At 40.5% G+C, this 27,921-nt stretch overlaps 2 protein-coding genes across 9 annotated transcripts in view; one reads left to right on the plus strand and one right to left on the minus strand.

The window, feature by feature from the left end:
* Positions 1–20,486, plus strand: part of LOC139799091 (sterile alpha motif domain-containing protein 13) — a 37,726-nt gene extending 17,240 nt beyond the window's left edge. For 7 of the 8 annotated variants that reach the window (XM_071750540.1, XM_071750534.1, XM_071750536.1 and 4 more), the window contains 5 exons: positions 14,398–14,575; positions 15,881–15,962; positions 17,029–17,190; positions 18,665–18,862; positions 19,419–20,486. In XM_071750540.1, coding sequence (XP_071606641.1) covers positions 14,398–14,575; positions 15,881–15,962; positions 17,029–17,190; positions 18,665–18,862; positions 19,419–19,774 — 976 coding nt within the window. In that variant the 3' untranslated portion in view covers positions 19,775–20,486. Of the gene's footprint in view, positions 1–10,459; positions 10,773–14,397; positions 14,576–15,880; positions 15,963–17,028; positions 17,191–18,664; positions 18,863–19,418 lie in introns of those variants that run through there. The other variant, XM_071750533.1, reaches the window with a different exon arrangement.
* LOC139799092 (uricase-like) lies at positions 181–26,590 on the minus strand. The gene is made up of 8 exons (XM_071750543.1): positions 26,500–26,590; positions 8,377–8,595; positions 7,476–7,592; positions 7,276–7,354; positions 3,899–4,085; positions 3,295–3,418; positions 2,814–2,897; positions 181–1,789 (listed from the first exon to the last, which is right to left on the minus strand). Exons 1-8 carry the CDS (start codon positions 26,512–26,514, stop codon positions 1,652–1,654), a joined length of 963 nt encoding a protein of 320 aa, XP_071606644.1. The 5' UTR covers positions 26,515–26,590; the 3' UTR covers positions 181–1,651.
* Between the last annotated feature and the right edge of the window lie 1,331 nt (positions 26,591–27,921).

A 27,921-nucleotide genomic window follows, 5' to 3' on the forward strand; every position in this document is an offset into this window, starting at 1 on the left:
GATACATTTTCATCTGTTCTATCAATTGGTAGTGAAATGTCATTTGGAACAAGACTGGTTGTTTTTAGAGGTAAAATTGGCCAAATGAAAATGTATTTCTTTTACTTAGGGTGTTTGCCTTTATATGTAAGTAGTAAACCATTTTATTTCTTATCTGGTAAACAGTAAAAATACCAGCTGTTTGCTTTTTTTTTTTAATATTGCTCTTTATTTACCCTTAATTAATAAATTACAAGCACCTAAAAATGGCAGAAATAGCAAGATGTAACCCCACAAATACTTTACAGCACACTAATACAAGGTGTAAGAGAGAATGTTCCCAGCAAAACTAGAAGTGTTGTAAATATAACTTTTCAGGATTGGCTAGTGGCCAAAGAACAGCATGTCTGGGACAGATGGACTCTGGTATCATTTGTCCTGTTGTTTTTCAGGAGATATCTCAGGCTTGTGAACAGTGCATCTGTTACGTTGTGCTCACCAAGGCAAGTTCCTATCTTGCAAAGCACCTCAAAATGTCACACAGTGCAGGACATGTGCATTATTTTTGGTGCCTATGAATTTAATGATTGTACCCAGACGAGTGCTACAGGTCAGCCTGAATTAGGATGGCACAAAGGCAACAGAATTGTAGTTTTCAGAAATACCTCTGGGCACTTCCCATGGGATTTGCACTCTGTCACATGGAGTCTGTGCAAATGATGCCCAGGGAAAATGAGAGCAGTGGTTTGAGGCTGTCAGAAGTTGAGCAGGATTTCTGTTGGATGTGTGGCAGCTGCGGTTTGTGAGGTGAGAATTGCTGGCTTCATAGTTTATCTCTGTGTTCTAAGATTCGTAGTCTGTTGTGTCTAGTTTTCTCCCTGTCCCTCTGGCAAGTAATAGGGTTACTTAGGTTGACTCCTGCCTGCTCAGAAGTCATGATGAGATTATTAGACTAAAGAAAACTACTTAATTAAACTTAAGGAGATAGCCCAAAACCTCAAACACCTCAGTGATTAATATAAAAGTAATTATATAGTAACTATAGTCTGATGAGTAGGTGCAGCAGCCATTACAGTCAGAATACATGGAGAGAAAGCAGTCAACAGCTGTGACTATTCACACTGCAAAGGAGCTAGAATAAATCCTTCTAAAATTTTTTTTCATTTCCTTTGGAAAGAAATCAGTGTCTTACTGATTTCCTATTCAGTTACTGGGTCAGAACCTAAGCACTGTAGATCAGTGTGGCATCAGGTTACATCAATGAAATACCATCTCATGTCTGTATATTCATTTTACTGGAGGAACATTAATAAAAAGAATATACAGAGTTGGTGATTTTACATATCAAAAGCTTGTTGCAGACATTATCAAATTAATTGTTTCATTAAGAAGTCTGAGAATAGCTGCTTTGGAAATTAATTTACTATAAATTGGGATTTTTACTATCTAACTAGGATTTTCAAAAGTACTTAGGGGATTTCAGTCTACAAATCACACTGAGATTCAGGGGCAGACTTTGATTTCTGAATTCCTGTGGGTCCTTCAGAAATCCCAGCCTCAGGAGTTCATAGAAGGAAAAGTAGTCAGCAATGGAAGAGGCCAATCAGGAGTATACATTGATGGGAAAGCTGTACTTAAGTTTATCAGAGCAGTGTGGGTGTAGCCAAGAGGTTTAGTTTCCCTGGGCAGCTGCCAGACCAGGCTGACATTGCTTCTCATCTTTTAGCATGTGACCTTGTGCTTCCAAGAACTTCTTCCTGCCAAGTGTGCAAGCACAGGAGCCATAAGGAGCTTCCACTGGAACCAGAACCTGAGGGGGATGAGCACAAACACCAAGGTCATTTCCGAGACAGGGATGTGCCAGCACCATCAGAACAGAAACTGCAGCTATTAATCTCCTCTCAAAATCACACCCAGGCCCTGCCCTTCCCTTCCCTTATGAGTAACAACAGTAGATGTTGTTTTTATCTCAGATGAAAGTGGATCTATAATGTCCATCTGAAAGGGGATAAGGGGAAGATCAGACGACAGTAGAATCACAAGACTTAGAGAGGGTGACAAGCACATAAACAGACTGTGGATTGTTGCTGCAAAATGAAATAACCCAGTTTCTCTCTGTAATGTGAGGATAACCTAACAGACTTTCATCTGGACCTGCTTGTCAGCTAGAGCAGCTGTGGAGGGAGGAGCAAATATATATCTCATCTACCACATCTTTCACCCTCTGTCTAATCCCAGGCTTATACCTTGCCCACTGTTGGACCAACCTGCTTTGGTTTGTAATGGCAGGAGAAACATCCCTTCACTGCTCCCTTAGAGTGCTGGACTTCTGTCACCTAGTGTTAGCTTATGGCTTAGCTCACCTACTTGTAACCCCACTGCACCAAGGATGCTCCCTGGCCTCAGTGGTGCTGCCAGTGGAGCAGATGGAAGAGCCACGGTGGGCTGGCTTTTCACACTGTGCAAGGACACATTCTGCTTGGTTAAAACTGCACAGGTTGGCATTATCACTAGAAGTCAAATTCAGTGGAGAAAACAAAAAGATTTTTCAGGCATGGTCTCTTACAGATCCCTTTGATTTCTAACACATTTCACTGGGCTGCTTTAGGTATTATCAACAGCACAAGAAGGCAATTCTTCTGTAATCAGTGAAAATCTCTTTTAGAGGTATTGTGGAGCTTTCGCTGGGGCTGGGAGAGAAAGTTTGCTTCCTTCAGCTTCTATTCTATTCTATTCTATTCTATTCTACTCTATGTACTGTTCTATTCTGCTATGCATCAAGGCTGAGTATTTTGTAAGAGTCCAGGCAAGTTGTGTTTGGAACATGTACTTACTTCTTTATCATTGGTCACACCTAGATTCTTCATGTCTACAACATTATAAAAAGTGTTGTTCAGGACTGTTTCTATGACCTGTACCTGAAACCATGAAAACAGATGCAACAGTGGATTAGGGCTTCTTCTCAGCCAATAGCCTGGCAATCTTTTCACTCACTATAAAGAAAAGCAGTGCAAACCCCCCATATATACAGCTGATAAAATGCAATCTATCAATCATGCAGACAATGTTGCAGCACACATTTCACTTGTACTCATGTCCTGCTGAGCACTGACTACTATTCTCCCCCATTATGTTCACAGCCAAGGAACAGCATATGAACTTGTCAGTGTGTGCATTTTTATCAGTCCATCTAGTTATACCAACAGTTTCCTTACTTAGATCTGTCAGAGGATATAAGAGGCTCATTTTGGCTTTCTCAGTGGTCCAATTAACATTCATTATTACATAGAACATCAACAGGAGGAAAGAAGATACCTGGGGCACTTGGGAAAGGACGAGCATCTGGATAGAGTTGACAGTCTTCTGGTAAGAGGGTGAATATTCCCCACAGTCAGCTGGCCCAGCAAAGGCTTCAAGGATACATTCACGGATTTTGGTCCTAGAGGTAACACAGGGTCTTACAAAACCTTGTATCAGCTATCTCTCTCTAGATCCATAAGAGTTTATTGCGGGTTGGGTTTTTGTTTGTTGTTTGTTTGTTGGGGGGGGGAGCTGTGGTTTTTTTCCCCTCTATTTTCTGAGAGATACATATCCTGGGATTTCATGGAAGAACAACTTTTATGTCCTGCCACCTCCAAATTGCACCATCCAGCTCTATAAATCACAAATAAGTGTTTTGCTAGAAGTATTTAACAGTTTAGTTTGTTCTCCTAAAGTGTTCTGTACTAAGCACTGAACTGTCCATTCAGAGAGAGGAGTTACCTCCCAAGGTGTGCCTCTCACCCTGGTACCAGGAGGTTAGCACCACTGCTGAGATCTGTGAGAGTGGCTGGTGCACAGCAACAGCACATCTGGCCCTTATTCCTAGGACTCTGGGATCATAGATTACATGATAAATATTATTTGATTTCATGTATACCATGTGCAATCAAAGTCAAAATTTCTGCATTCGCCATATGACCATTTGCAGAACAGCTCTCCACATAAAATTCTGTCGTTCCTTTCAGGAAGTGTGGTGTGTTCGTTCCTAAAGAAGCCTTCAAATCCAGACTGTGTTGTCTTCATAAGTTTCAGATCTTTAATTCCAGCAAAAACAACCAGAGGACCTGTGATCCAAAAATACAAGGCAGTATGAGCTCCTTTTCAGGTGAAGAGAAAGAAATATCTGGACTGCGGTGACAGCTGCACATGAAGGAGTCTGTCCAGGACTCACTTGTATGCTTCTGATGCAAGCCTAGGTACTTTAGAAAAAAAAATAATTCTGCACACTGATGTTAGCAGAAAGGTAAGAAACAAGACAGAAACTACTGAAATCAGATCTTAAGCTAGAAAGCAGAGAATCTCATTAAGTGACCTGCAGTAAAGAAAAGGTGAGGACACCCTTTATCTTACCACCTCAGAGCTGGGATGTGCATCAGGTTGACTCTCACTGATGTCAGTTCAGGGACTACTAATTGCTCTAAAGGGAAATGAAGCAGGCAACTATGGCTGCAGAGTACAGGAGAGGTGAGTCTTTTCTAAAAATGTAGACAAGTGTCAAAACCCTCTGTACAAAGACTGTGAGCCTCAGTCGGAAATTCATTTTACATACCCACACTGTTGTGAGTTTTGCATTTATAAGAATGAGAGGGCGAAGAGCCAATGCAAATCCTTGCAGTTCAGCTAATTAGCAGGAACTGGCACTGATACAGATGCCACCCACAGGTTCAAACTGACAGTGTTTTTGCTCTTAGCCACTATTTTTAAAATGTGCTGTTGTGGTTCACTGCTGCATGGGTGGATTATCATTGTCTACAGAACACGCAGCTGTGTCCTGAACTTTTTCTTCTGACAGACCTTTTGGATGGCAGCTAAACAATTTCAGGTCGTTAGTCATTTAGAGCACACCAAACTGATAAAATTTCACTGACCAGAGCTGCCAAAAAAATAACATTCAGAAGAAAAAAACTTCATGGCATACAGACTCATCCAGAGCCTATGCAGAGATTCAGTGGCTGCAGCTTATGTTGCTCTTCATGCCTACTTCAAAATTAATCCTTCAATACATCTGGTGCATAGTTATCCTGTCTTTGACAGGGAAGACTGACAGATTTTGTCTTTAAACTATGCCTTTGCAGGAATTTATACTGGCAATAATTCCACTTTGGCAGATATTTCTAAATGGCATGCTTGTACAGAGGTTTCTTTTATTTTAAATTGCTCTCTTACTTATAAAAATTGCATTTTATCTATTTCTTCTTTTCTTTACATTCATTATTGGCTTTGAAGGAGTCCAAAAAGGTGTATCTATAATTTTGGCTGCATCTCCCTGTAACTAAATCTTTAAAAACACCTAAAGAACAGACTATCACTGGGCAGATTCTGAGGTTTGTTCAGATTGTGATGAATTAATTTCTTGAGTTTTAGGTTGTATTGCATGGATATTAATGTAATGTAATGCAGATACTATTGTAGAATCTGGGGATATATTTGTCTCATATTCAAATACATAGCCTTGTTTGAAATAGCTCCTTGAAGTGACTGATTTACCATAAGGCTGGCTGACTGGCTGGCTATGTAAGCAATTGACCTGAAACTTGCACTAGAGAATATAACAAACAGGCAAAGTTTTCAATTTTAAGAGCTCATGCTGTGCTTTCAGTATTTTTTTGTGCTTCAGTTATCAAATGTTGACTCTTAAATTGCTTTAAAAGTTTTCAGTTTCCAAAAAACTCTGAGACTTTTATCAGCCAATACAATGGCAAAAAAAAAAAAAGCTTGTAATTCTATTAAGCCTCACTAGGTTTCTTTAATTGATGAGAAAATTGTTAAAAGATAGCATTAACTGAGAAATAAATTTTTCTGTCTGGCTGATAGGTGCATAGGAGGATGCTAAAGATAGAGAAGATTCTCTTACAAGAAATATAAAAGGGCTTTGAAAATCTTCTCTTTGGTTATTGTTCACCTACGCAGGAAATCCTAAAGAAACAGCTAAAGGGCTACATGAAGGGAAGACTAAGACTAAGAAGAAAAGACAGTTTCTTCAGTAAGCCTTAAAGGCAGAATTTCATGCTGAATTTTTAAGGTGGTGAAAAGTTTAAGTCAATCTGTACATTAAGAGAAGCAGCTTTCTAAGAAAGCATGAACCCTTTTTCTTTATTTTTTTTAAATACAGGTTTCTTTCTTAATGTTTTCTAGAAACCTCAGTACTACAGAGGCTGCCAAAAATATGGCAGTAGAAATCTGGCAGTAGTTAACATTACTAGGAATATTAAAAAAGATTAAGCTGAGAGGCAATGGAGGATTGTAAGGGCTCTCTCTGCTTTCAGCAAAAAACATAGGAACAATGCTCAAATGAACCCTTCATTGTCTGCAAGTGAAACTGGTCTTGCTACTGATCTTAATGCTGACATGTTAGGAAAATAGGGAAAGAGGGCAGGATGGGAAAAATTCTAAGTTATGTCAGGAAAGTAATAGGTACCGAACTAATGCCTAACACACCTAAACCCACTGTGTGAAACAGTGCAGTGATCTCAGCTCAGTTCCCAGGTAAAATGAAATGCCAGCACAGTGAGCTGTGCTGAACTTGGGCTCTTGTTGTGAGTCACTGCAAGAAAATATAATATTCACTCCCATTGAATGCCAACTTATGGATGGACAGTTGAACTTGAAAGCCGCCAATGTCTTTAAAGTATTACAAAAGTTTAAGTGAAATCATATGGTGATTTGTTTACACACAGTATGCAAAAATAGTAATCGCACTGAAGTATTTTAATGTGAAAGACTGTTTGCATGTAGAGCTGAGTGCTCATAATGCTCATGACAGAATGAGCTTTTAAATTAAATTTAATTTAAAGTTAGTAGCAATTAAATTGCAACTTTCTTGGAAATAAAATCAAGATGCTGACAGAGTTTTGAAAATAACTGCAAACTAAGCAATTGGTCAACAGCAGTGTGGTTTCATAATATGTAGGGTAATGATAATAGTCAGACTGTAGAATATATTGTAATGTAAAAAAGTGGTCAGGCTGTTCTCAGAAGGCTATTAAATCATGTGACAATATATAGCAGTTCTGTTACATGTACTGTTGAAACCACTTTATGTTTAGAACATACATACATAACGAACTTCATTACTTCTTTAGCCATCTCTTGGATCAAGGGGTGCAAGATCATAAAAAAATTCTTTGGTTTAGATCTCTGGAGAGGACTGGCTATGCTGTAGGCCCTGTGACACCTTTCACTAAAGCAGCCTTCATCTCTCATCAGTGGGAGTATTTAAAGAGAAATAGGGCAAGTTGCAAGTCCTTCTCTTACCATTTCGGCACTGCTCAGCTTCACAAAAGCGGATCCCATCAGGAACACATATGAACGAGTGGATGTGGGGAATACCATTCTGCAATTTAGAGCAGACATGTATGTAAAAGTGCAGTTAATAACCTCTTAACTTGAAAATGGGAGGCAAGAGTGTGTCAATTGGCTCCAGTGCAAACTGCATGTATAAGGATTTTAGATACCTCATGTAGACGTTGCCACGGCACCTCTTGAACGTAGGTTTTGACGTACACCACTTGGCAAAATGATATCATGAAGTGTTCACAGATATCTGTAGCAAACTGTTCCAAAGTTGGGATCTAAGACAGCAAACAGTATTATTAGAAAGAAGGAATTACCTTGTGTACAAAATTAGACTGTTTTGGTTGTTGTAAATATTTGGGAAGGATCAGTGTTGTTAAAAATATAGATTTCTGTCAAATCTGGTTTTGTGCACTGTGCCTAGGGATTTGATCAGTTTGCAGCATAAACCTCAATAGCAGCTAGAGAGTCATGTCAAAAATCTCCAGTCCTGTGGTATGGCAAGCTGCAGTCCTTGGACTCAGAGAAACTGCCACAGAAGCCTTACATTTTGATGCTATAATGCTGAAATAATCATGGTAATATTCTGATTAAACTTTACAGGGTAAAGATGGAATTTAATTACTGAGACAGAATTTGCACTGCAGATTGTCATTATGAGAGATGCAATTGAGGGAGGTAAGAGCACAGTTAGCAGAATTAAGAGTAGTCTCACATACGTTGACACCTTTTGTTTAAAAGTTCCACATAGGAGTAATGCAGTATTATGTGCTATTATATTTTTAAAAAAATAGATTTTACGTGACAAATCTACAAGAAGTACAGCTAGATCTGTGAGGAAAAAAAAAGGCTTTGGAAAACTAAGAAGTCTGTGGGATAAGCATTGATGGTTGAAATAGTCTCTCCTAGACACTGGAGGTGGATTTAGTGTAAACCTGACATGACAGTGGAAGGAGAGATTCAGATTCTTTTGATGCATTTTAAAAACAAAATATTAGCATAGCAAACATTTCCAAATGAAGTAATAAGAAACAGCAAAGCTAGTTAAAAAATAAAAAATACCCCCTTTTCTTTGGCCAACAGAAGGACAATATTCTTTATGGTGTCAGTGGGTATGACAAGAGAGTTGTTTCCATTCAGGTACTCCTGAGCAGAATTCAGTCGGAGATGCGTGCACACTTCCACTTCTTTAACAAAGTGCTTCTTCCCTTCTCTATGAAGGCGAAGGAACTTAATTGTATTCTTGCCATATTCACAGTTGAGGACTTCTACATCCTTGATCTGCAGGGAAAATACATGATGGTTGTAAAGGAACTCAGTGGAAGCCTGGGTTATGCTTGGTCAATGACATAAATTATGTTTATGGACTGAATTTATATGGTTACCTGTAATGAAAATATTTCCATTATAAATTGCAAAGTCCTGATAGGAAGATAGTAGAACATTAGTAGCAGCTGTGCTAGAATTTTAAAACTTGGGGGTGGCAGATCATTTAACATGAGTAACAGTGAACTCATCTCTTGTTTTTCATCTTTGGATTGGTTCTCACTAGTCCTGGACTTAGTGAGTTTTCCCCCCACCATCTCTTTCTGAAGACAGTGTCCCAGTGCATTCAGTGGCTGCAGGTACAGCCGTGCAAAGGGCGGGTGACATTCACACCCACACTCTCCACGTTCCCTCCACAGGGGCTGTGCCAGCCCAGGCTTCTCCTTTCTAGATACAACTCCCAATTTTCCCTGCTACCAAGAACAGCCTTTCACCACTGCCACACCTCTGGCTCCCAGCCCTCACAAACCTCTGCCAGGCTCTACATGTGCAATGAGCTGAGCCCTCTCTGTTTGCACGCAGAAGCTGGAAAAACACAGTCAGCATCTGTATGGCAGAGCCCCCATCAGCAGGCAGAACCCAGCGAGTGCTCTGTGTCCTCAGGACTGCCCCTGTCACACACACAGGTGTGGGGACTTGTTACTCCAAGGCCAAGTGGAAGCAGTCAGGATGAAAGCAATTCTTCCATGAGGGTTGGGAATGTTGCTTTGTAAGAAGGCAGAAGTCTCAGAGAGAAAATGGAAAGTGTCATCATGTTCTTGGAATGTTCTGTGTTTTATTACCCCCTTGATGCGTGTTGCAATTCCTGAGATCAAGAAGAAAAGACAGACTGAGCTGGGCTGGTTGAAAGCATTTCTTCATGGCTGTGTTAAAATACTGATCTCCCACAAAAGGGTTCAGAAGTAAGTCTGAACAGCAGAATCCAGGTCTTGATGCACACCTCCAAAATCCTGGCTTTCTGGGATCACTGGTATTGTTTGCACTAAGCCCTATTCTGTGCTACCCTGCTTTTGTCAAACACACCTGGTTTACACACCTACTACAGCGCTGGGGAGGCTATCAAAGGATTCAAAATAATGTGCAAGTCATGAGGTTTTCTGTTTCTAAGATATCCAGAGCTTATTGCATTAGATTTTTCCCCAGGGCTGGAATATCCCGTGTTTGATATTGACATATTTTAATGTTAAATCAGCACCTTTTAATCTAAGCATAATGGGGAGGGAGAAAGAATATTTTCCACACCAAAACAAAAACTGAAGGTTTTTATGCATGGATTTCAGTTTTTACGCATGAGTTTCTGAAAACATTATCACATGTAACATTGCTCAATTCAGTCATGTTTTTTTCTAAAATAAACTCATAGGCATTCAAAAGATAATTAAAGAAAATCATTAATTGTAAGTAAATCACTGTGACTCAGGGATCAGAGTGTTCTCTCTGGCTGTCAGTCCCTGTGGGCTCAATCCACACACACAAATCAAGGCCCCAGAGCCAGGCAGGGCTCAGAGCTGCATCAGAAACCTTTGAAAGGCTGGTGCACAGGCTCTGCTATCTACAAGGGCTGGATGGAGAAATAGTGAGATGGAAATAAATTTTTTTGCTTGCTTGAACAATGAGTTTTTTTTCAGATCGTTGTAAAAATATTCATACTTAGTCACGCAGCACTAAAAAAACAAAAACAGTTTCGATATCTGCAGCTTTGATTTGGTTTTTGTTTTGGTTTGGTTTTTTTAAAGGCAGAATCCTGTGAATATTTTAGTCAAAAATAATACCTCCTGACATACAAAGGTGAGCTTTCTCAACAGTCATTTTGTCATTTCGTTGCTCAAAGGAATCTTGAGCAGTTTCCAGGGTGCCGAGGCCAGGCTGCTGCCGGCCCTCCCTGCAGCAGGAGCCCAACTTCCTGTCCTGGCTCTGCCGTCCTGGGCTGTGCCTGCAGCAGGAGCTGGCAGCCACCGAAACATAACTTCTCCTTTTAGAGACAGCTCAGTGCTCGCCCTGTGCAGCCGAGAAACCAAAATGCCCACGAGATCGGCATGGTGTCACCCTGCTTTGCTCTTGCTTCTCTCCTCCACGCCCCTGTGGGCAGCTGAGATTTCCTGCAGAAATGAAGACGGGGAGGCAGTCGATTGGTAAGTAAATAGCAGGCAGGAGGGAAATGCTGGGCTGGTAGATAACGCTTGAGATTAAACCACATGAATCAGGTGGATCTCTGAGAAGTAATGTGTAGCAATCCCTGTTTTAATCCTATTTGCCCGCGAGTAGTAGTAGAATTTTGCACTTGGAAAACATAGGGTAAGTTATTGAAATGTGATTTCATTTCACTGAATCAACCACCCTACTGTATTATGACTAACTGCAAAATAATCACTGGTTTACACGGTGTTCATGTCTCAACATCAAAGGGAGCATAACCTGTGTTCAGGTGCCAAAGGCTGCCCTCGCTGGCAGCAGCCCTGGGGGCACCTGGCCTGGGCCCAGGCTCCAGCATGAGGCTCTCCTGGCTGAGGGATCTGAGTCAAATGGGGAAAAACCCTGTGTCCTGCCCTTAGCCTTACCACTCATATCTGAAAGCAGTGTGGTGGGACTTGTCCCCTTGCTGCTGTCACCATGGGGGAGCAGAGGCTGAGCTGGCCCCAGAGGGATGTGGGGGTGGCAGTGTGGGAAGGAGCTGTCTGTACCTGCTGACTGCAGAGGTGAGGTTGTTCCCCACTTCTGGAGCTGGTACCATCCCACTGCCAGCAGCACTCTCAGGTTTGAGTAGTAAATGGTTAATTGGATTAATATGTTTCAAAGATGAAAGACACAAAGGGTAATGACAACATATCCAACCCAGGTTTAAAAAGTGAGAGCTCTTAAGAACGTGGAAGCCTCTCAGAAATAAATATCAACTAATTTAAAATTAAAAGTGTCTGTCTCACAGAAAAATCATTAGTTTGGGTAAAATTGATAAAGCAGTAGGTGCTGTTCTTGCATGTCCCCTCCCTTGCACACCAAGCTAGCTGCAGGGAAGGCAGGGGTTCCTCACACCACAGGCAAGCTACTCAAGTAGGGGCATAAAGCTGGTTTTGCTCTCTATTTGCATAGCATCAAACATATGGAGGTCTGGTCTATCCCTTCAGTTTGTCACCCTTGCCAAGGTCCTTTGGGGTAATGTTAGTTTCTTAGGAATTAGACTTTTAGCTGGTGCAGCGGCCCAACTTAAAGGTGTGAGAAATTTCATTTCTCCATGGGCTGCAATTATTCCTTGCAAAATGAGTCTCTGTGTGCTAAAGCTAATCCAAACTCTGAGAAGTTCTTTGGAAGTGGTGACTAGGAGTCATTCTCCTGTGCTACCATGCATGTGAACATCAGCCATGTGGGACCTGTTCCACATGGGAGTGGGGATGTCTTCACAGGTAAAAACATATGCTCTTCTGTGTAGCTTAGCAGGGAGGACATAAAAGATTTCCTTTCCAGTGTGCCATGATCAAATGAAAGAGAAAAATTGGAGTGGTCATCCTAGCTTATTGACAAGATATGGGCAACTTTTGTCTAATTCTGGATTTGCTTGCTATAAAGCCAGAAGGAGAAGCAGAACTGAAACTGCTGAGAAAAGGTTTCTCTTTGCTGAAAGATGTTGATGGCCTTTCAAACAACCACAGAACTGCACGTTTTATGTTCAGTTAGCAAGAGCTTTATGCAAGTTCCTTCTGTTCGGTGGTTTCATCCTGCAGTATTCCCTAATTACCCAACATTTATACACCCTTTCATTTGCCACTCATTTAATTTATCTGACCTGATCCCATCTGTGCTCCCCAGCCATACCTGCAGTTCCTACCCACAGGCAGCTCCTGGGCTGGCAAAAGTCCCCACTGTGTTTTCATTCCACTCAGGAGCTCATCCCACCACCTTTACTGCAGCTCATGTGGGCACTGCCAGAGAAAATGGCTATAGGACTGATTCTCTGAGGACACAAAGTTTTTCTTCTATTCATACTCATTGTATTCTGTAGGAAGCTTTTCATGCAAATAAAAGCCAAGAGCTCTGCTTTTGAGGAGTGTTGAGTCAAGGACTGAAACCCTGGATATGCACATTGTTTGATTTTTTTTTTTTTTTTTCGGGTGGGGCAGATGATGGGAAGAAGATGTGATTATTTGTAGTAGTTTTGTGTTCAGTCACAAGCAAACAGTGTGACAATGCTAATCGGGTATAAGTGGATTTGCTTTTCCTTGACTCTCAGGAAAGTAACTTTCAGTCTGTTCTCACAAATGCCTAAGCTGTTGAGAAACTTCTTGTGCACAAAGTGAAAAACTTTATTTGCCAATACTCAGCTGGCTTTCTGGAAAGAGCCAAAATATGTATCCACTGGGAACTGGCAAGCAGTTTGCTGATAGCTTGATGACTGGCATCTCTGTAAGCTCACCTGCTAACACTTGTTTGACAGATGCAGGGCTGTGAACACCCTGAGAGCATGAATCTTCCAGTATCTTTCAAAGCAGTTTGGAAAGGCATCATAAATCAATTCCTGGATCAGCTCATACTACTGTAACTGCTGCTGTTCCACTCCTTCCCAAATCTTCATTTCAGCTAAAGGGATTGCTCTGACTCCCTGTGCATGGATGGCTCTCTCCAGCCTTGCTATATAAATCACTTTTCCTCTCTGTAATCTGTCATGAGCAACAATTTCTCCTGACATATTTAAGGAACATCCCTTGTTCTGCAGCAAAGCGGGTGGATTATCAGGATTATCAGTGGTGTGTGTTTCTCTTTTGCCTATACACGTATGTTTCCCATGGATTAAATGTTCCTCTGGCAAAATACTCTTCTGCCTCTTCTAACCTTCTTGCAGAGATACCTTTTTTTTGACCAGCTTGAGACTATAAATCAGCTAGGCTAGGCTCACTCCTCCTGATATATTTGAAGGGTTAAACACAGTCAGGAAGCATTTTTGGTGAACAGTATAGGAATGGAAATAACACCACTCAGTTCTTACTATTGACACAAATAACAAGTGCTCAAGTATGGCACGCAAAGTGACTCAATTAATTACATTGCAGGACTTGTGAACTGGGAAAACCTGTTTACTCCATCAGGGACATTAGTATGAACTGAGCCATTTACTGACAATATTGGGTACTCTACAATTTTGAAAAGATTTGTGTCTCTGGCTAATTGTTTGCAAATACCCAGTTTGCAACAGTTCAGATAATTGCAAGTCTGGTGAAAAGTGGGGTTGGGTCAACATTATCACATGGCTTTATACTTATTCTATGGTTGTAATATGTATAAAAATAAAGTTGTGTAATAATTTTAAGACTTAAATCTATTTCATATAGAATTACATTTATATGATATTAAAATGTTTTGTGAGGTGTCCAGGTTGACTATGGAATGTCAGAACAAGCCTGGGACCTGAGGGTCTCTACCAGAACCAGGAGAAACAGGGACTTGGTGTCTAAACTTTATTCCAGACCAGGGCTACCTTGAATTCTGCCAGGGTACCAGCAGCAGTGTGGCCACACCAACAGGAGTTTGGCGACAAATCAAATTTGTCTGCAGGAGGTATTGTGCTGCCAAACTGCTGCTGGTTCCTCTGCTGGGTCACCTTCTAGAGACCAAGATGTCCACACCACACACTGGCAGCAGCATGGGTCCCCCTCCAGTGCTGGCACCCCCAGAGTCATCCTTCTCTTAAATCCTTGGGGAAAGGACATACCAATTTACACATTCAAACAGGATGGTTGTAAAAAAACCAGTTGTTTCTCACTGTTGCAGGTTTGCTCTTTACAAGTTGCCAAAACATGCCAAAGGAGAGACTCCCATGCTGGGGCTGGAATACATGTACATGGACACCCTGGCTCCGCAGTGGCAGCTCGGGAAATACCTCATCAACATGACAGAGGGTGCTCTGGGACAAACGCTGAAGCAGCTGTACGAGGCATACGAATCTGAGGCAAGTGACATTTAATTATACCTTTGTTAGTATGTTTACTTGATATTACATGCAAATTAAATTAAACCAGCCAAAATAAGCAGGTGGAGTTATGGCAGGACCTGACCGACAAGATCTGCTAAAACACGTCAAGGGGAGCATCTTGACAGCTGGGCAGATTATTTGCACTTTTGGCTACAATTATAAATTATCTGCAAAGTTATAATTTCTAGTCAAGCCTTACGCATACTTGACCATCAAAAAAACCCCACTGTTTGTACATAGCCCCTTTGGCTTCTTCTCTGCAATTCAGGTTGAGCAAAATCTGAAGCTGTGAACTGGCTGTGAACTCAGACCATGGCCAGTGGTGACTGTCACAGACATTTGTCCTAAACTCTCCTATGTATGTGTTTCATGTGCAGTATGAAATCAAATCTAGATTTTGCTCTGCACGCTGAAAACATCCTGACTGCTTCAGCAGTGATACACTGCTTTGCTAGGCAACTTTTTTCCTCCTCATAATCAAATACCTCATTTATATCTGTGTGAAGCAATTATAAAATGCCACAAGTTCTGCCTATGGTTATTTTTTTACCATCTACATAATATTCTTGGTAGTTTGGGTGTGTCTTTGCATTTCTGCTGTGGGCTAGTGGGAGGGTGTCATTCATTTATATGTAGAAGAGATTCCCAGAAGCCAGTCAAATAGAGCCAGTCCCATTAACTGTCCTATTCCAGGCCTCACTGTAATTGTACTAAACCATTTATCAATTCAAAGAGCATCAGGTGGAGAAATATGTCCCAACTCAGATGAGGTTTTCTGTTCATGGGGAATGCAAATATTTTGAAAAAAAAGTGGTAATTGCTTGTCTTTCATAAGGACACTTGTCATGTCTACTTCAGCAAACTTTCACCAGATCTGGTTGCTAAATCAGAGTGAGGCACAAAAAAAGGAGAATAGGGGAACTTCTTTGCAAGTGAATGCTCAATAAACCCATATAAATTGTCTTATTGAGCATATTTGACCCTCTTGAAGCAAGGCTACTGCAATGATTGAGAGTACTTCTGCTTTATATTAACAGGACTCTAATGCTGAGTCTTCAGATTTATTTTTCTGTAGTGTCTGAGACTGTGTCAGCTGAACTGGGAGGAGGATTAGGCTTGTGATGTTCACATGAGTCCTGAATTCTTCCTTCTGTTCCCAGCAGATATTTGCTTGAATGCCTTCCTTTTACTGAATGTCATGTTTTCATAATATGTTATGGAAATAATAATTATAAAAGTAGAGAAATAAAAAAATATAAAATATAATATTCCTTCATGCAGAAGAACAGCATTGCGTACGCGATATACAATGATGAGGTCCCTGAATCAGAATCCAATGGGTGGAAAAAAGGACATACCAAAGGTAACAGGAGAGTCCCAAGCTACTATTTTCTCTTACCTAAAGTCGTGTATAGAATCTACTTGTCTATCTATCTGCATATCTAAAATTCCTGCCTAAAGTAAAACCAGAGAATGATTTGCATGATTCATGGCTTGTTGTATAGTTATTTATGCTCCACGTTCTGTTTTGGTTTTGCTACGCCTGTGCTGTGCTGAAGAACTCTTAGGGCATATGGACCCTTCTTTTCAATAATTGAAACTCATGTAGCTCCTTCAAGAGGGTAAAGACCACATCATGCTGAACCTCATGGCTACAGCAGCAGGAGGTGTGAAAGGAAAGGCACCCTAAATGTGAAACTCTCCAAACTGTCTCTTTCTGGGGCAAGAATTGCTGCCAAGATCATGGAAGTGTTAAAGTAAGCAGTTAAAGTAAAGCAAGAGTTCAAATGACTGTAAACTTCAGTGGAGTCTAAACTTCAGTCTAAATGTTTCCTTAGGAAGCCCTTAGGCTTGCCCACCCTGGCTCTGGGGTGAAAATATTTTCAGGGCTGTATCTCCAGGTTGCAGCAATGGGGACAGTTCTAGAGAGGTGCTCTCCCATGGGGCACCCTGCTGCAGAGGGAGACATAGCCCATCACTCTGCTGCTTCCCTGTGGAGGAAAGTTGGGTATAGAGAGGAAGATAAGGTGTTGAGAGAATCTGTTTCCCCTTATACAGTGAATATGTGAAGGGAAGGAAAAATGAGCAGTGAAGAGAGATTACAGCCACTAATTTATCAGATTTTTTTTTTTAAATAACATTTGAGCAGAAAAAGAAAAGCTTTTGAAAACATTTTTTTCTTTCAAAAGAAAAGTGCTTGTATGTAGTGGTTATATAAAAGAGTTAGGCTATGCGGGAGAGAATTAATGCAATTTTAATACAATATTAGCTCTCCCATAATTCTTTAATCTACTCCAGAGCCAGTTTACTGTAGATGTTAACACATTGTAGTGTGGTGTCCCCAGCAGCAAATCCAAAGCAGGACTCAGCTGTGTCATTTCAGGTTTTTTTTCCTCCTTAATCCATTTTCAGTGACTTTTCTTTGACAGGATTTCTGCTGCTGGACAAATCACAAGGCTTCTGGGTGGTTCACAGTGTGCCCTTGTTCCCTCCCACCCCTGAGGATGGTTATGGGTATCCAGCTACTGGGGAGTCCTACGGACAGACAGCCTTCTGTATAACCTTCAAATATGACCAGTTCACAGAATTAGGTATGAAAATCTTCTCCCTAAAAAAAGCCTTTGCCCCACCACACCTCTTTGCTTCCCCTGAGACCTTACCTCAAAAACTGCTTGTTCTTGTCCTTCATGATCAGACTGAGAAACCAAGTAGAGCCTGGAAATGGCATTCTTGGCTTCAGTTACATTTATCCAATAATTTCCTGTGTGAATATGGGAAAATCACTCTTCTGCTCTGTCTCCATCTCCCCATGGGGCAGTTGGGATAATAATAGTTGCAAGTGCATATTGAGGATAAACTCAGTCTCTTCATACAAAACGCGTTGGAAAGAAAAAGTTAATCATTTTAAATGGTAATAGTTCATTCAGCTGCCATCATCTGCAGTTCTAAAAATGTAAGGCAACCACTGCTTGAGCTAGATAGTAAGTAGCACTGACATATCAGGAAGATGAAGTATGAAATACATATGACCAGAATTTCCCCCAGTGCCTTTTGCCTCATGAAAGACCAATAAAAAATAATAATAAAAAAGGAATCTATACCTCTAAGAATCAGAACGATCTGTCAGTGATATCTGGTACTAGAATCCTGAAAAGGGACTATCAAAGGTTGTAATAAGAAACAATACTGGTAAGGTCCTTGATGCTTTCCCACTGTTTTTCACTTTTTTCTGTTATAAGCTTCTATTATATTAATGAAACACACAGGCTGTGCAAATAGCCAGACTTGCCACACCCCAAAGCTATCTAAACCAAGTTCCTGCTTGTGGAAGCACATCTACGCATGTGTTTAGGGAAAGAGGATAAGAAAAGGAGAGGCATACAGTAATGCTTTTCCTGCTCCATCCTCCTAGCTTCTGGTAATCTGTCATTCGGGGATTTCCTGATCCAGAACAACTGGAAAGTTCCTGATGGACTGGTCTTCTGTGATCTCATCTAATGAGCCCATTTTATTCTCTTGCTCTTTACCATATCCGTGGCAAGGACTTCTACAGTTAAGATGTGTACTGTACAGAAAAGTAATTTTCCTTTGCTAATAATTCAATCCAAATGCTGAAAGTCAAGCGCTGTTCTCCCTAAAACCAAACCAGACCCTTTGGCAGCTCTTCTGTTTGCATTTGGCTTGGCAACTGTGACTGGAAACTACTCCTGTAAATATGGACATGCTGTGTGCTTAGGGGCCTGAAGATGAGCATGGATGGAAGTGGCAGTGGACAGAGACTATCAGTAAACACTTCTGCTGAGAATAATGAGGTGCAAATGGAAAAACCTGAGCATGCTCTTGCAGCCAGTTTACATGCTGCAGGGCCAAACAGACTACAAAGCAATTATATATGATTTTGGTTGCTAAAATAACATACTTTGACCCTGACCTCCTGCAGGAGATAGGATGTGAAGATTAAGTTGGATTTAGGTTTACTTTCCAAGGCAGAACTTTTAATATCTTGATTCCTTCACTTTAACCCATTTTAATTCTGTATGTGTTAATTTCTTTGGTTTTTTTCAGACCAACAAATGCTGAGTTATAATCCAGGAATCTACAGCTGCTCCATCCCTAACATCTTCCAAGCTGATCTCCAAAATCTGCAGAAGCTCTGCACAGGGTCCAAGCTGCCCTCAGGCCCCTTGTGCCACCTCTCCAAACTGCAGTCAGCTCATGGGGAAACCTTTCTTCACTTTGCAAAGTCACAAGCATACATAGATGGTAAGAGAACCTGTTGCTTTTATCTGTCACATGTTCTCATGGAAGTAGTAAGTGATTAATATATTAATTGGCAATTAGTATCTTCTCTGTGCGGGAAGAAAGAATCAGCTTCAGAAATAAATGTTACAGAGGGCAGAAAAAGGCATCTTCTCATTGTAACATCCTCTCAGCCCCACGACACAAAAAACTGTGGTTCTTCAAATACCTTCTTAAAGTGCTCAATAATAGGATTTTCAGAAAATTTATTTCCTGCCATTCAATAGTAACAACAAAGAACAAAAATAGTGTTTGAATCATCTGCTTTCTTTTGTTCTGATAAGACTTAGGGGCTTTTTTTCCTTTCCTTTTTTTTCCCTGCTGATTGTTTGTAACTGGTTTTCCAGAAGAAGAAGAATACAAAGTAGAAATGAACTTGAGAAGCAAAAGTCAAAATAAAGGGGGGGGGGGCAAAATCCCTTCTGCCCCACTTTATGCACAAACAAGCCCAGCTTAGGTGATGCTTTTCAGTCCCCTTTTAAATGAAGAGATGTGAAAGACTAATTTTTTTATTCCACAGATATCTACGTGGCCTGGATGGCTCAGGAACTGAAGACGGATTTGTTGGCTGAATCCTGGCAGCATTCTGGCCGAAAACTTCCCTCAAATTGCTCTCTTGACTACCGTGTCTACAACATTAACCTAATAGGGACACCATTGAATTCCACCTTTTATTCCATCAATGATCATTCCAAATGGGCTGTTTCAAAGGAATACAAAGATCAGTGGACTTGCATTGGAGACTTAAACCGCGCTGCCGAGCAAGCTTGGAGAAGTGGTGGGTTCATCTGCACACAGAATGAACACATCTACAAAGGATTCAGGCATTTGATAAGCCACTATGAAAGTTGCACTGATGCTTCCACACTGATATAATGAACCATTCCTTTGAAACAGCATAGCCCTTGTTACACAGAAAGCCTAAGAAACATCTCCTTTAAACTATATTTTCACTTTGAAAAATAGCCCTGCGAGTCGTCAGCAGTGTTAGACCTTCACCTTGTTAGCTATAAAAGCAGGTGGTTTGCAGATAAATGGTGGCTGTTTTTCTCTGGGTGGTGGACCAGCAGGCTCTCTGTGTGCTGAGCCACTCTCTGCTCTCTTCTCAGCTCTGGGCTGTGATGCTGCTGCACAAGCTGCACCAAAACACCTTGCTGTGAGCCACTGTGCAGAGGTGTCTCAGGGAATTTGTGAGTGATGTTGGGCTTGGAATGGGAGGAACAACAGAAACCTCTCGTTAGTTAGGCTGTTGGGAAGGGGCACTTGGCAGGGCAAAGTACCCCAAAATGCTTCAAAACTGCCCCATATTCCAGTCCCTGTTGTGATCAGTGACAGCATTTCTGCTCATTTCAGTCATGGTCAATCTCTTAAAGAGCTGATGTAGCTGGATACAGACAGGGAGAGGAGTAGATCTCTGGAGAGGAAGGCTTAATTTTTACATGATTAATTTTTAGAGAAGAAATGAGTTTAAATCATTTGTAACCAATGGCTTGGGACTATTTCTAGTACATATATTCATGTCCATCTATCTTAAAAGGAAATAAACATGTCCAAAATAGTAATAAGCAAAATAAATTAAGAGCTAAAATGGTCTGTTTACAGTCTTTGTTTTCCATCTTTATAATTATTTGTGGTTGGTTACAATGTTTTCTATCTGCCAAAGGAAAAAGTGGAATCAATTGGGAAAAATTGAAAACAGGAAAATTAGGGATAAAAACTAAAAAGAAAAGAGAATAAAATATTTGAAAGAAGGTATAATTTCACCTACATTTTCATTCTACAACAAACATGGCTGTTTATTTTCAATAAATCCAGTCCCAGCCTTACAACCTGAAGTTTTCATGGACTTGCTATAAAACAAAGGTAGTTTGCAAAATCCAGATACATTCCTTGGTTCAGATTTCAAAAGTGTATCTATATTTAATATGTTCCTAGATATATTTATAGCATTATATGTTGCTATTTTTTTAACTGCTAATGTAAACTGCACTCTAAAGCATTGGGCATCCTGTTAATATTTCTATTTTGCTGTGTTCATAGTCCATACCACTGATACTCCAGCACAGGCTCTTAAAAGGCAGTAGATAAATCAACCAAACAACAAAGTTCACAAGGTGCCAACAAATTAATTTCATAAAACATTTGTGCATACTTTTTAAAGAAATAAACATAATGTATCTGGCCTGCTTAATGAGGAGAATCATCCAGGAATAAATTCTGTATTTAGTTGATCTGGATTGAAGGCAAATCTGAGTCTCATCACTCAGTGAAATTATGTGTGAGTAGTTTAGATGTTCTGCACAAAACAGGATTTTTCTTTGCCCTGCATATGCATATATCAAAAAACATTTGATAAATAATTTTCTTGATAATATTTTTTTTCTGATGCTTGTCAAATTGTTTCATATATCTGTATTTTTTGTTTTACTAGCTGTGGTCAAGCAACACCAAATTGTGGCTGTGGAAATTGACAGTGACACAGACAGCAGTGGGACGTCAGGGCATCACTCAGATAAGCAAAGATAAAATTAATTTCTCATGTGCACCTTTTCCTAGCAGACAGTAACTTAACCCAACCTGCCTAAACTCTTACATCTTGGCCCATGCATGACCTCAGTGTACAGGAATGTCGGGAAATCTGGAAGCATTGCTGGTGAAGTTCCCCATGGTGCACCAGAGGGCACCTGGACCTAGAATACAACCTGCACGGCTGGTGGCTGATGCTCAGCCACAGCATTTGGGTCACAGAGTTCAATAGCAAAGAGCCTTCAACCACTGGCTGTCAAAGCAGTGTTGCTATAGCCTTTCCCCCCAGGCTAAAAATCAACTGTCCATCACTTGACTTTAAGTGCTAATTGTTATTCTTAATTATTTGATCAATTGATAGCTGTCAGAAAGCTTCACAAGACTATTTACTCTTCTCTCATTATACCCAAGATTGTTGGCCTCTGTTTTAGCTGTCACTGAAGAGGCAGAAAGAGCAGTGTGAAGATGGAGAGAAGCAGTTGTACTATAAAATGCTACAAGCATGTAAATAGCCAGGTTGTGCTCACATTCTTTTCAGTGGTGTGTTCTAGTTCTCTAATTTTTTTACTGTAAACAGTTTTAGTTTTGCTTTCATTGTGTAACTTCCACATTTGCATATCCTGGTATTCCTACTACACATATTATGAAACGTGGGCAGACTTTGTTTTCCAAGAGACTGATAATCAACAAGGTAAACCATACACCTTTTTTAAGGGTTTGTAACTCTCAGGCTTCCTATGCAAAGTCAAGACCATATGCCACTTACTCACCGTTGTATGTCTTCACAGGATGCACTGTGACCAGTCACTGGTGTCAAATATTTATTTTTGCATATTTTATACACATATTCATTAAGTTTTTAATTTTAAAATGTACTTTTCTTTTTCAAAATGCCAAACACTCACAATTATCTGGCTGTTCCAGTGACTCTGGGCTGCCTGAGCTGCCCACTGCCACCGTGCTGACTGAGCAGATGTTCTCCTGCCCCTTCTGCAATTCCAGAGGCCCTTCCCAGCAGAGCTGGTCCTGTGAGAGCACAGAAGTTTTGGACACTGGCATGGAGAGGGGAGAAAGTTGGTCTTTCCTCTGGAAACCCAAAGTCTCTTCTCCTCAGCATGCAGGTATGGCTATTCTGACCCTTGGGCTCTGTTCTAGTGAGACTAAATGAGAATATTTGTTATGCATGAAAATTGTTGCAGTAGGCTAGGTCAAAAGATGACATTATTAAGCCACTAAACATTACTGTACTGCATCCAAATTTGTAACAAACACAAGAGTAGGGATTGTTGTTTGGTATAAATTGCCATGCAGTCATTTCCACAAGCTGAGACTTGGTCCCAGCATGCCTGACAAGCTCACAAGGAGCAGGAAATGCAAATCCAGCCTCTCCAAACACTCGCCTGCCACCCGCTCAGCCACCAGCACGACCCCCACCCTCACCATGGCAACTGCCACTCTGTCTCCCTGTCACTGCTCAAAAGAAATTCCCTGATGATTTTTCTGTAAGCCCCTGTGTCCTCAGAGAAGCACTGTAACGCTGGTGATTGTGGATCATTAGGGTACTGGTTTATTGTGTTTAAAGAGTGCAGTTTTACACAGATTTAATGTAAGAGGTCAAAGAATTAGTCAGTAGCCTCACTAGAAGAAAAGCTAAAAACACCCAAAACAAACCAACAGTATTTGAAGCCATAAAAACTTCAGCTGTGTGAAGTTTAATTCCAGCTGAGCAATTATGCTATTGGAAAACAAGTACAGGCATTGCAGCCTGAGCTCACTTCAGAGGGCAGCCTTGAGGGACGTGGGACTCCATGGCAGCTGCCTGCCCAGCAAGTCAAAGGAAGCTTTGGGAGAAATTTCTCTGATTGAGCTGGGACCCTTCCCCTCTCCAAGGCATGCTAACTTAGCCTGGCACTTCAACGTGTCACAGGGGTTCAGAGGAACCACAGCAAGTTCTGCTTCAAAGTGTGCCAGGTTGTACTTCTTAAAAGTACAGAAGTCCTGCCAGGCCCTGGAGGCTTATTTGTTTTGTTGTCAGTAATAGCCATTTTTCCAGATACCCTCGCAAACTGCACACACTGCTCCTCTCTCAGCACACTTTGTGTAGTTTTCTGCTCTCAAAAGTTTCCATTAAATTCATGTAATGTAAGCACCTGTGTCAAACAGGGCTTCCTCATGAGAAGGGAATAGCATTACTTTCACGAAGCCTCTCCTGGTTAAATGTATACAGACTCCTGACAGTAATGAGATGCTGGAGAACATAATTGTGAGAATTTGTTTTAATGTATCAAAGCATCCTTGGTGTTGTTAGCATAGCCACATAATTATCCTCAGAGAAACTGACACCCATATGTTAAAGCCCATAAATTAGCGTGTGGATCTCTTTCATACCTTAGTTTTCAGTTTCTGGGAAAGATACATCACTGGGTGCTTAGTATGGTAATTGCTTCAGAAGGTGTGAGCTGCTTGTGCCCTGGGTAAAATGTTTGGGATACGGGGCTGTGCTGGCAGTGTCTTCTAACAGCTCCGTGTAAGCCAAAGCCTAACTGGGCTTAGCATGTGATGCAAGAACATGGTGTGCCTCTTGTAGTGCACAAGAGATTTCTTTTAAAGACACAAAGTTAAAAATGAGAATGGAGATTAACAGAAGTTCATGTTAGGCAACACATGGAAAAAAATACCCTTGTATCAGGGAATTCAGTCTTGATTGTGTAAGGCAAAGAGCATGACCTGAAATTTCAAGCTAGGATAGGCATATCAGTTTTTTCTAGATATCCTGATATCCTGCATAGCATAGCCATATCTGACACTTTTCTGGATTTGGATTGGAGATACCAGATTAAAGGCCTAATCTGCTGAATTTTCTCCCAGTTCTTATGAACTTGGCATGAATGCAGTAAAAGAAGCTGCATACATTTCAGAAGTCAATTTTTGTACTTTAAGGTCTTGGCTTCAGCCAGAAGTTAGCCTATAATGTAAATTTTTAATGATTAACTTTATGGTTTTTAACTGATTTATCCTAATATTAAGAATATGCTATTCTGTGCATATTTGATATGTTAATTTTACTCAGATTGTTAAATACAAAACATAAGAACTTGAAAAAGCATATCTTGCTTTTTATAAATAGCTGTGCTACACTTTTACTCAAGTGATTTTAGTAAATCCTCTTGGTTTCCTTTTTTTTTCAGTTGGGTTTGTTTTACATTCCTACAAAAGGTATCTATTGACTATTCTGATTATCCTGTAAGAGGGGTGATAGTAAGGAACATTCTTCCACTCCTTTGGTCACTTTGAATCTTTGGAGTGCAAACTGATATTTAAATATTCCAGGCTTTATTGGCACATAGAACAGTATTTAATTTGCCTGCTAGAATGCTGGTGATTGCTACAGTTGCTGACTGTAGTACACATGTACTAGCATTGCCTATTTTATTAATAATAGCAATTTCATATGCAAATTAGCCACACAGTTGTGTCTCATGATACAGTAACACAAAAATCTGTCTTCACACCTATTAAGGCCCACAATTAAATGTGTCAGGCTACAGCAATACATGGTTTCCCCGTGACATTCCATAACCTGCCAAAAGCTCACTGAAAGTCCTGTCTTCAAGTGTTTTCTTTTTATTCCCTACTTCTGACTTTCTAAAGTGTGAGAGTATTTAGCTCCAAGGTTTTTTGTGTCTGTCTTTTTTTCAGAGGTTCTTTTTGGACTAAGATTCTGCCAGCCAACAATCAGTACTTCTCTTGTGATAGTGTGATTTTAAGAATGTACTTTTGCACTGGTGTGGGTAGGGTAGGCTCAGCACCACTGTCCACCACTTTTGAAAATTAAAAATGCCCAGCTCAGTACACATTTCAGAAACTGTTTCCTTCCCTGCTCTGGAGGCTGCTCGAGTTCACATACTGACCTTGTAAATCCTAAGCATTGCGCAAAGGGTATCTGCATCTTTTCCTCTCTTGCTTCATAACTACTCCAAATATTTCTTTCATGAAAGTCAAGGTGAGAATAAGGAAAGACCGTGGAAGAAATGCTGCACAGCAAACACTGCAGTTGTGTTCCCAGCCACCCACCAAACTGCCCTCCTTGTTGCTGCCCAATACATGAAGAACCAGAGAAATGGGAGGAGCAAAAGGAGCTTGCAGGAAAAACCAAGCAGAAAATTCAGAAGAGAGAAGACAACTGAAAGTGAGCAAGAGAGAAAAAACAAGGGAAGAGCAGAAGAAACATTAAGATGGGTGACACCAGGGAGGTCTTGAGTTTGGTTACAGAGAACCATTAGGAGTTAACTGTGCAGAAATCCAGTTAGCAAGATGTTTCATTTACTCATTCATTTTACAGATACAGCCTCCATACGATAAAAATTTTATCTCTCCACAGAGAGATAAAAATCAGAGGCATAAACTGAAATGACTTAGCCAAGTATTAAAAAAGCCAACCCAACAAACCAACACCCAGAGAGAAAGACACTACCTATCTGTTACCAAACCTGCAAGAGGTGGGGCAAGGCAAAGCCAGAAGTAATAAATATGTAAAAGTAGGGAGGGAGAAATGATAAACTAAGCCAAGCAGTTTGAACCACACGTATTTGAACAACATGCTAAGCCACTTGTAAAGAAAGCTACTGTTCAGTTTAAAGTCGATTAAAAATACAATGACAAGAGATGCAAAACATTCACAAGAGTAACTGCTGATCATTTCATTATGGATAGTGACACAAAGGCTAGCTTCATTCATTCTTGTGGCATTGGGAGAATGGCAGGCAAAAAAAGTAAATACAAATACAAAACAATATAAATAAAGCAACATAAATAAGAACATAAAATTATAAGGAAACTCATGCCTTTAACACTTGGCTCTTAAGATTATTCTTACAGGTACCTCTACAACATACTGCCTTGTATGCTCAGGTAAAAATCAAGCTTAATTCAGAAACCTTCACAATTTTATGTTTTCTTTGCTTTCATCTGATCCTACTTTGCCCTCCAACACTAATTAAGCCACCATCAGTCTAATTCAGCTGTTTCTCACTGCACTGATCTGAAGTCAGCAAGCATTCCTAGATATTACTTACTGTCACTTGGCTCATGTTTGCCTGCTGTTTTGTCACCTCCTGGTCTTGGAACTCACAGAGGAATAATGGCAGTATAGAAGCTGTAGCTCTATAAAAAGTGTCATCCTAATATCAGAGGAGGAGCTAGGCATAAGGGGGTGGCCTCACAAATGTAAATATTTCATAATTTATTTAGTAACGTGGCTTTTCTTTTTCCTTCAGGCAAGGGTGGCAAACCTATTCCTTTATTAAAGAATAAGTCTACTACAACAAAGGGGAAAAAAAGCAAAAATAAAGACAAGGACACATCCTAACCCCATTAATATCAGTAGGAATTTTCCTTCATCGTCAATGGGGAAAGAACTTCAAAGACACAGGAATGACCCATAAAAAAAGGATAAAATCTGAATCTTTCTGTGATCTTTGACACAACCCCTGTTTAGAGGATGGTAGTGTAGTCCTGACATGGTGGAAATGTCCCCAGCAGGAGATTCACATCCTGGCTTGGCCACAGCCTTGTCCACAGTGCTGCCAGGGAGGTGTTGGGACACAAGTCAGTGAGGCCATAAGCATGAGCAGGTTCTGAGGAAGGACCATGCAGAAGCTGGACAGAGATGAGCCTTTTCTTGGTGAACACTGCCTCTCTTGCTGCTCATGGCTTTGCTTTCAGTGCCCAAGTCACGAAGAAGTGATATCCTCACCTTTAGAGGTATTTTTTTTTTTTTTTTTTAACCATCTCACTAATTTAAGATATTATTTCAAATCTGGCAAAATGGAGACTGAAAGCTTTATCTCCTCAGTCCTACCTTGTGTTAGATAGAAAGGGTGCAGATAGAAAGAATCAGTGCTTCTTCAGGAAGATTTTAGATCTCCCTCAAGGACTAAGAACACATCCTGGGTGCATTCTGTATGCAAATGTTGTGAAAAATAATGTAGGAAAGACCAGGTGAGGAAACTCATTCCTAAGCATCCCTTTCTATACTGGCACCATACAGCAAACTAGAAATTAAAAAAACAGAGCTGCTATTCTTCTCCTAACAGCAGAATAAGTTTTCCTCTCTTTCTTTTTGGCAACTCTTTGTGCTTCTTCCATTCCTGGGATTGCATATGACACAGTATCAACTCATTGTATGAAAATGAACACAATGTACAAACTGGAGAGGTTGTTACACTCTTGATGGGTGAGTTCATACGCCCCACAAACACGCAGCTCCTGGTATTCCTATTTGACTTCTTTAAGAAAAAGTACCTCTTAGTCCTTCATTATTTGTTGCAAGAATAAGTCTGACAACATAGACCCTTCCAAAGAAACCAAAATCCAGCTAATGTGAGGTGTTTCAGGAAAATGTTCCCTGGAACTCGGTACCTTAACTAAATCCTCCTGTGTAATTTCAAGTTATATTTTGTATGGATGCCACCAGCCCATTGCAGGTCCTATCAAGG

Source organism: Heliangelus exortis, chromosome 8 (genome assembly GCF_036169615.1).
Source record: "Heliangelus exortis chromosome 8, bHelExo1.hap1, whole genome shotgun sequence".
NCBI classification, from domain to species: Eukaryota; Metazoa; Chordata; class Aves; order Apodiformes; family Trochilidae; genus Heliangelus; species Heliangelus exortis.

Excerpts from the sequence above, each read along its gene's own strand:
- LOC139799092 (XM_071750543.1), bottom strand. Across the intron at positions 7,593-8,376 it reads TGTTGGCCAAAGAAAAGGGG|ATCCCAACTTTGGAACAGTT; the intron begins GTATTTTTTATT and ends TTGCTGTCTTAG. Across the intron at positions 1,790-2,813 it reads GTGTGACCAATGATAAAGAA|GTTCTGGTTCCAGTGGAAGC; the intron begins GTAAGTACATGT and ends CATCCCCCTCAG.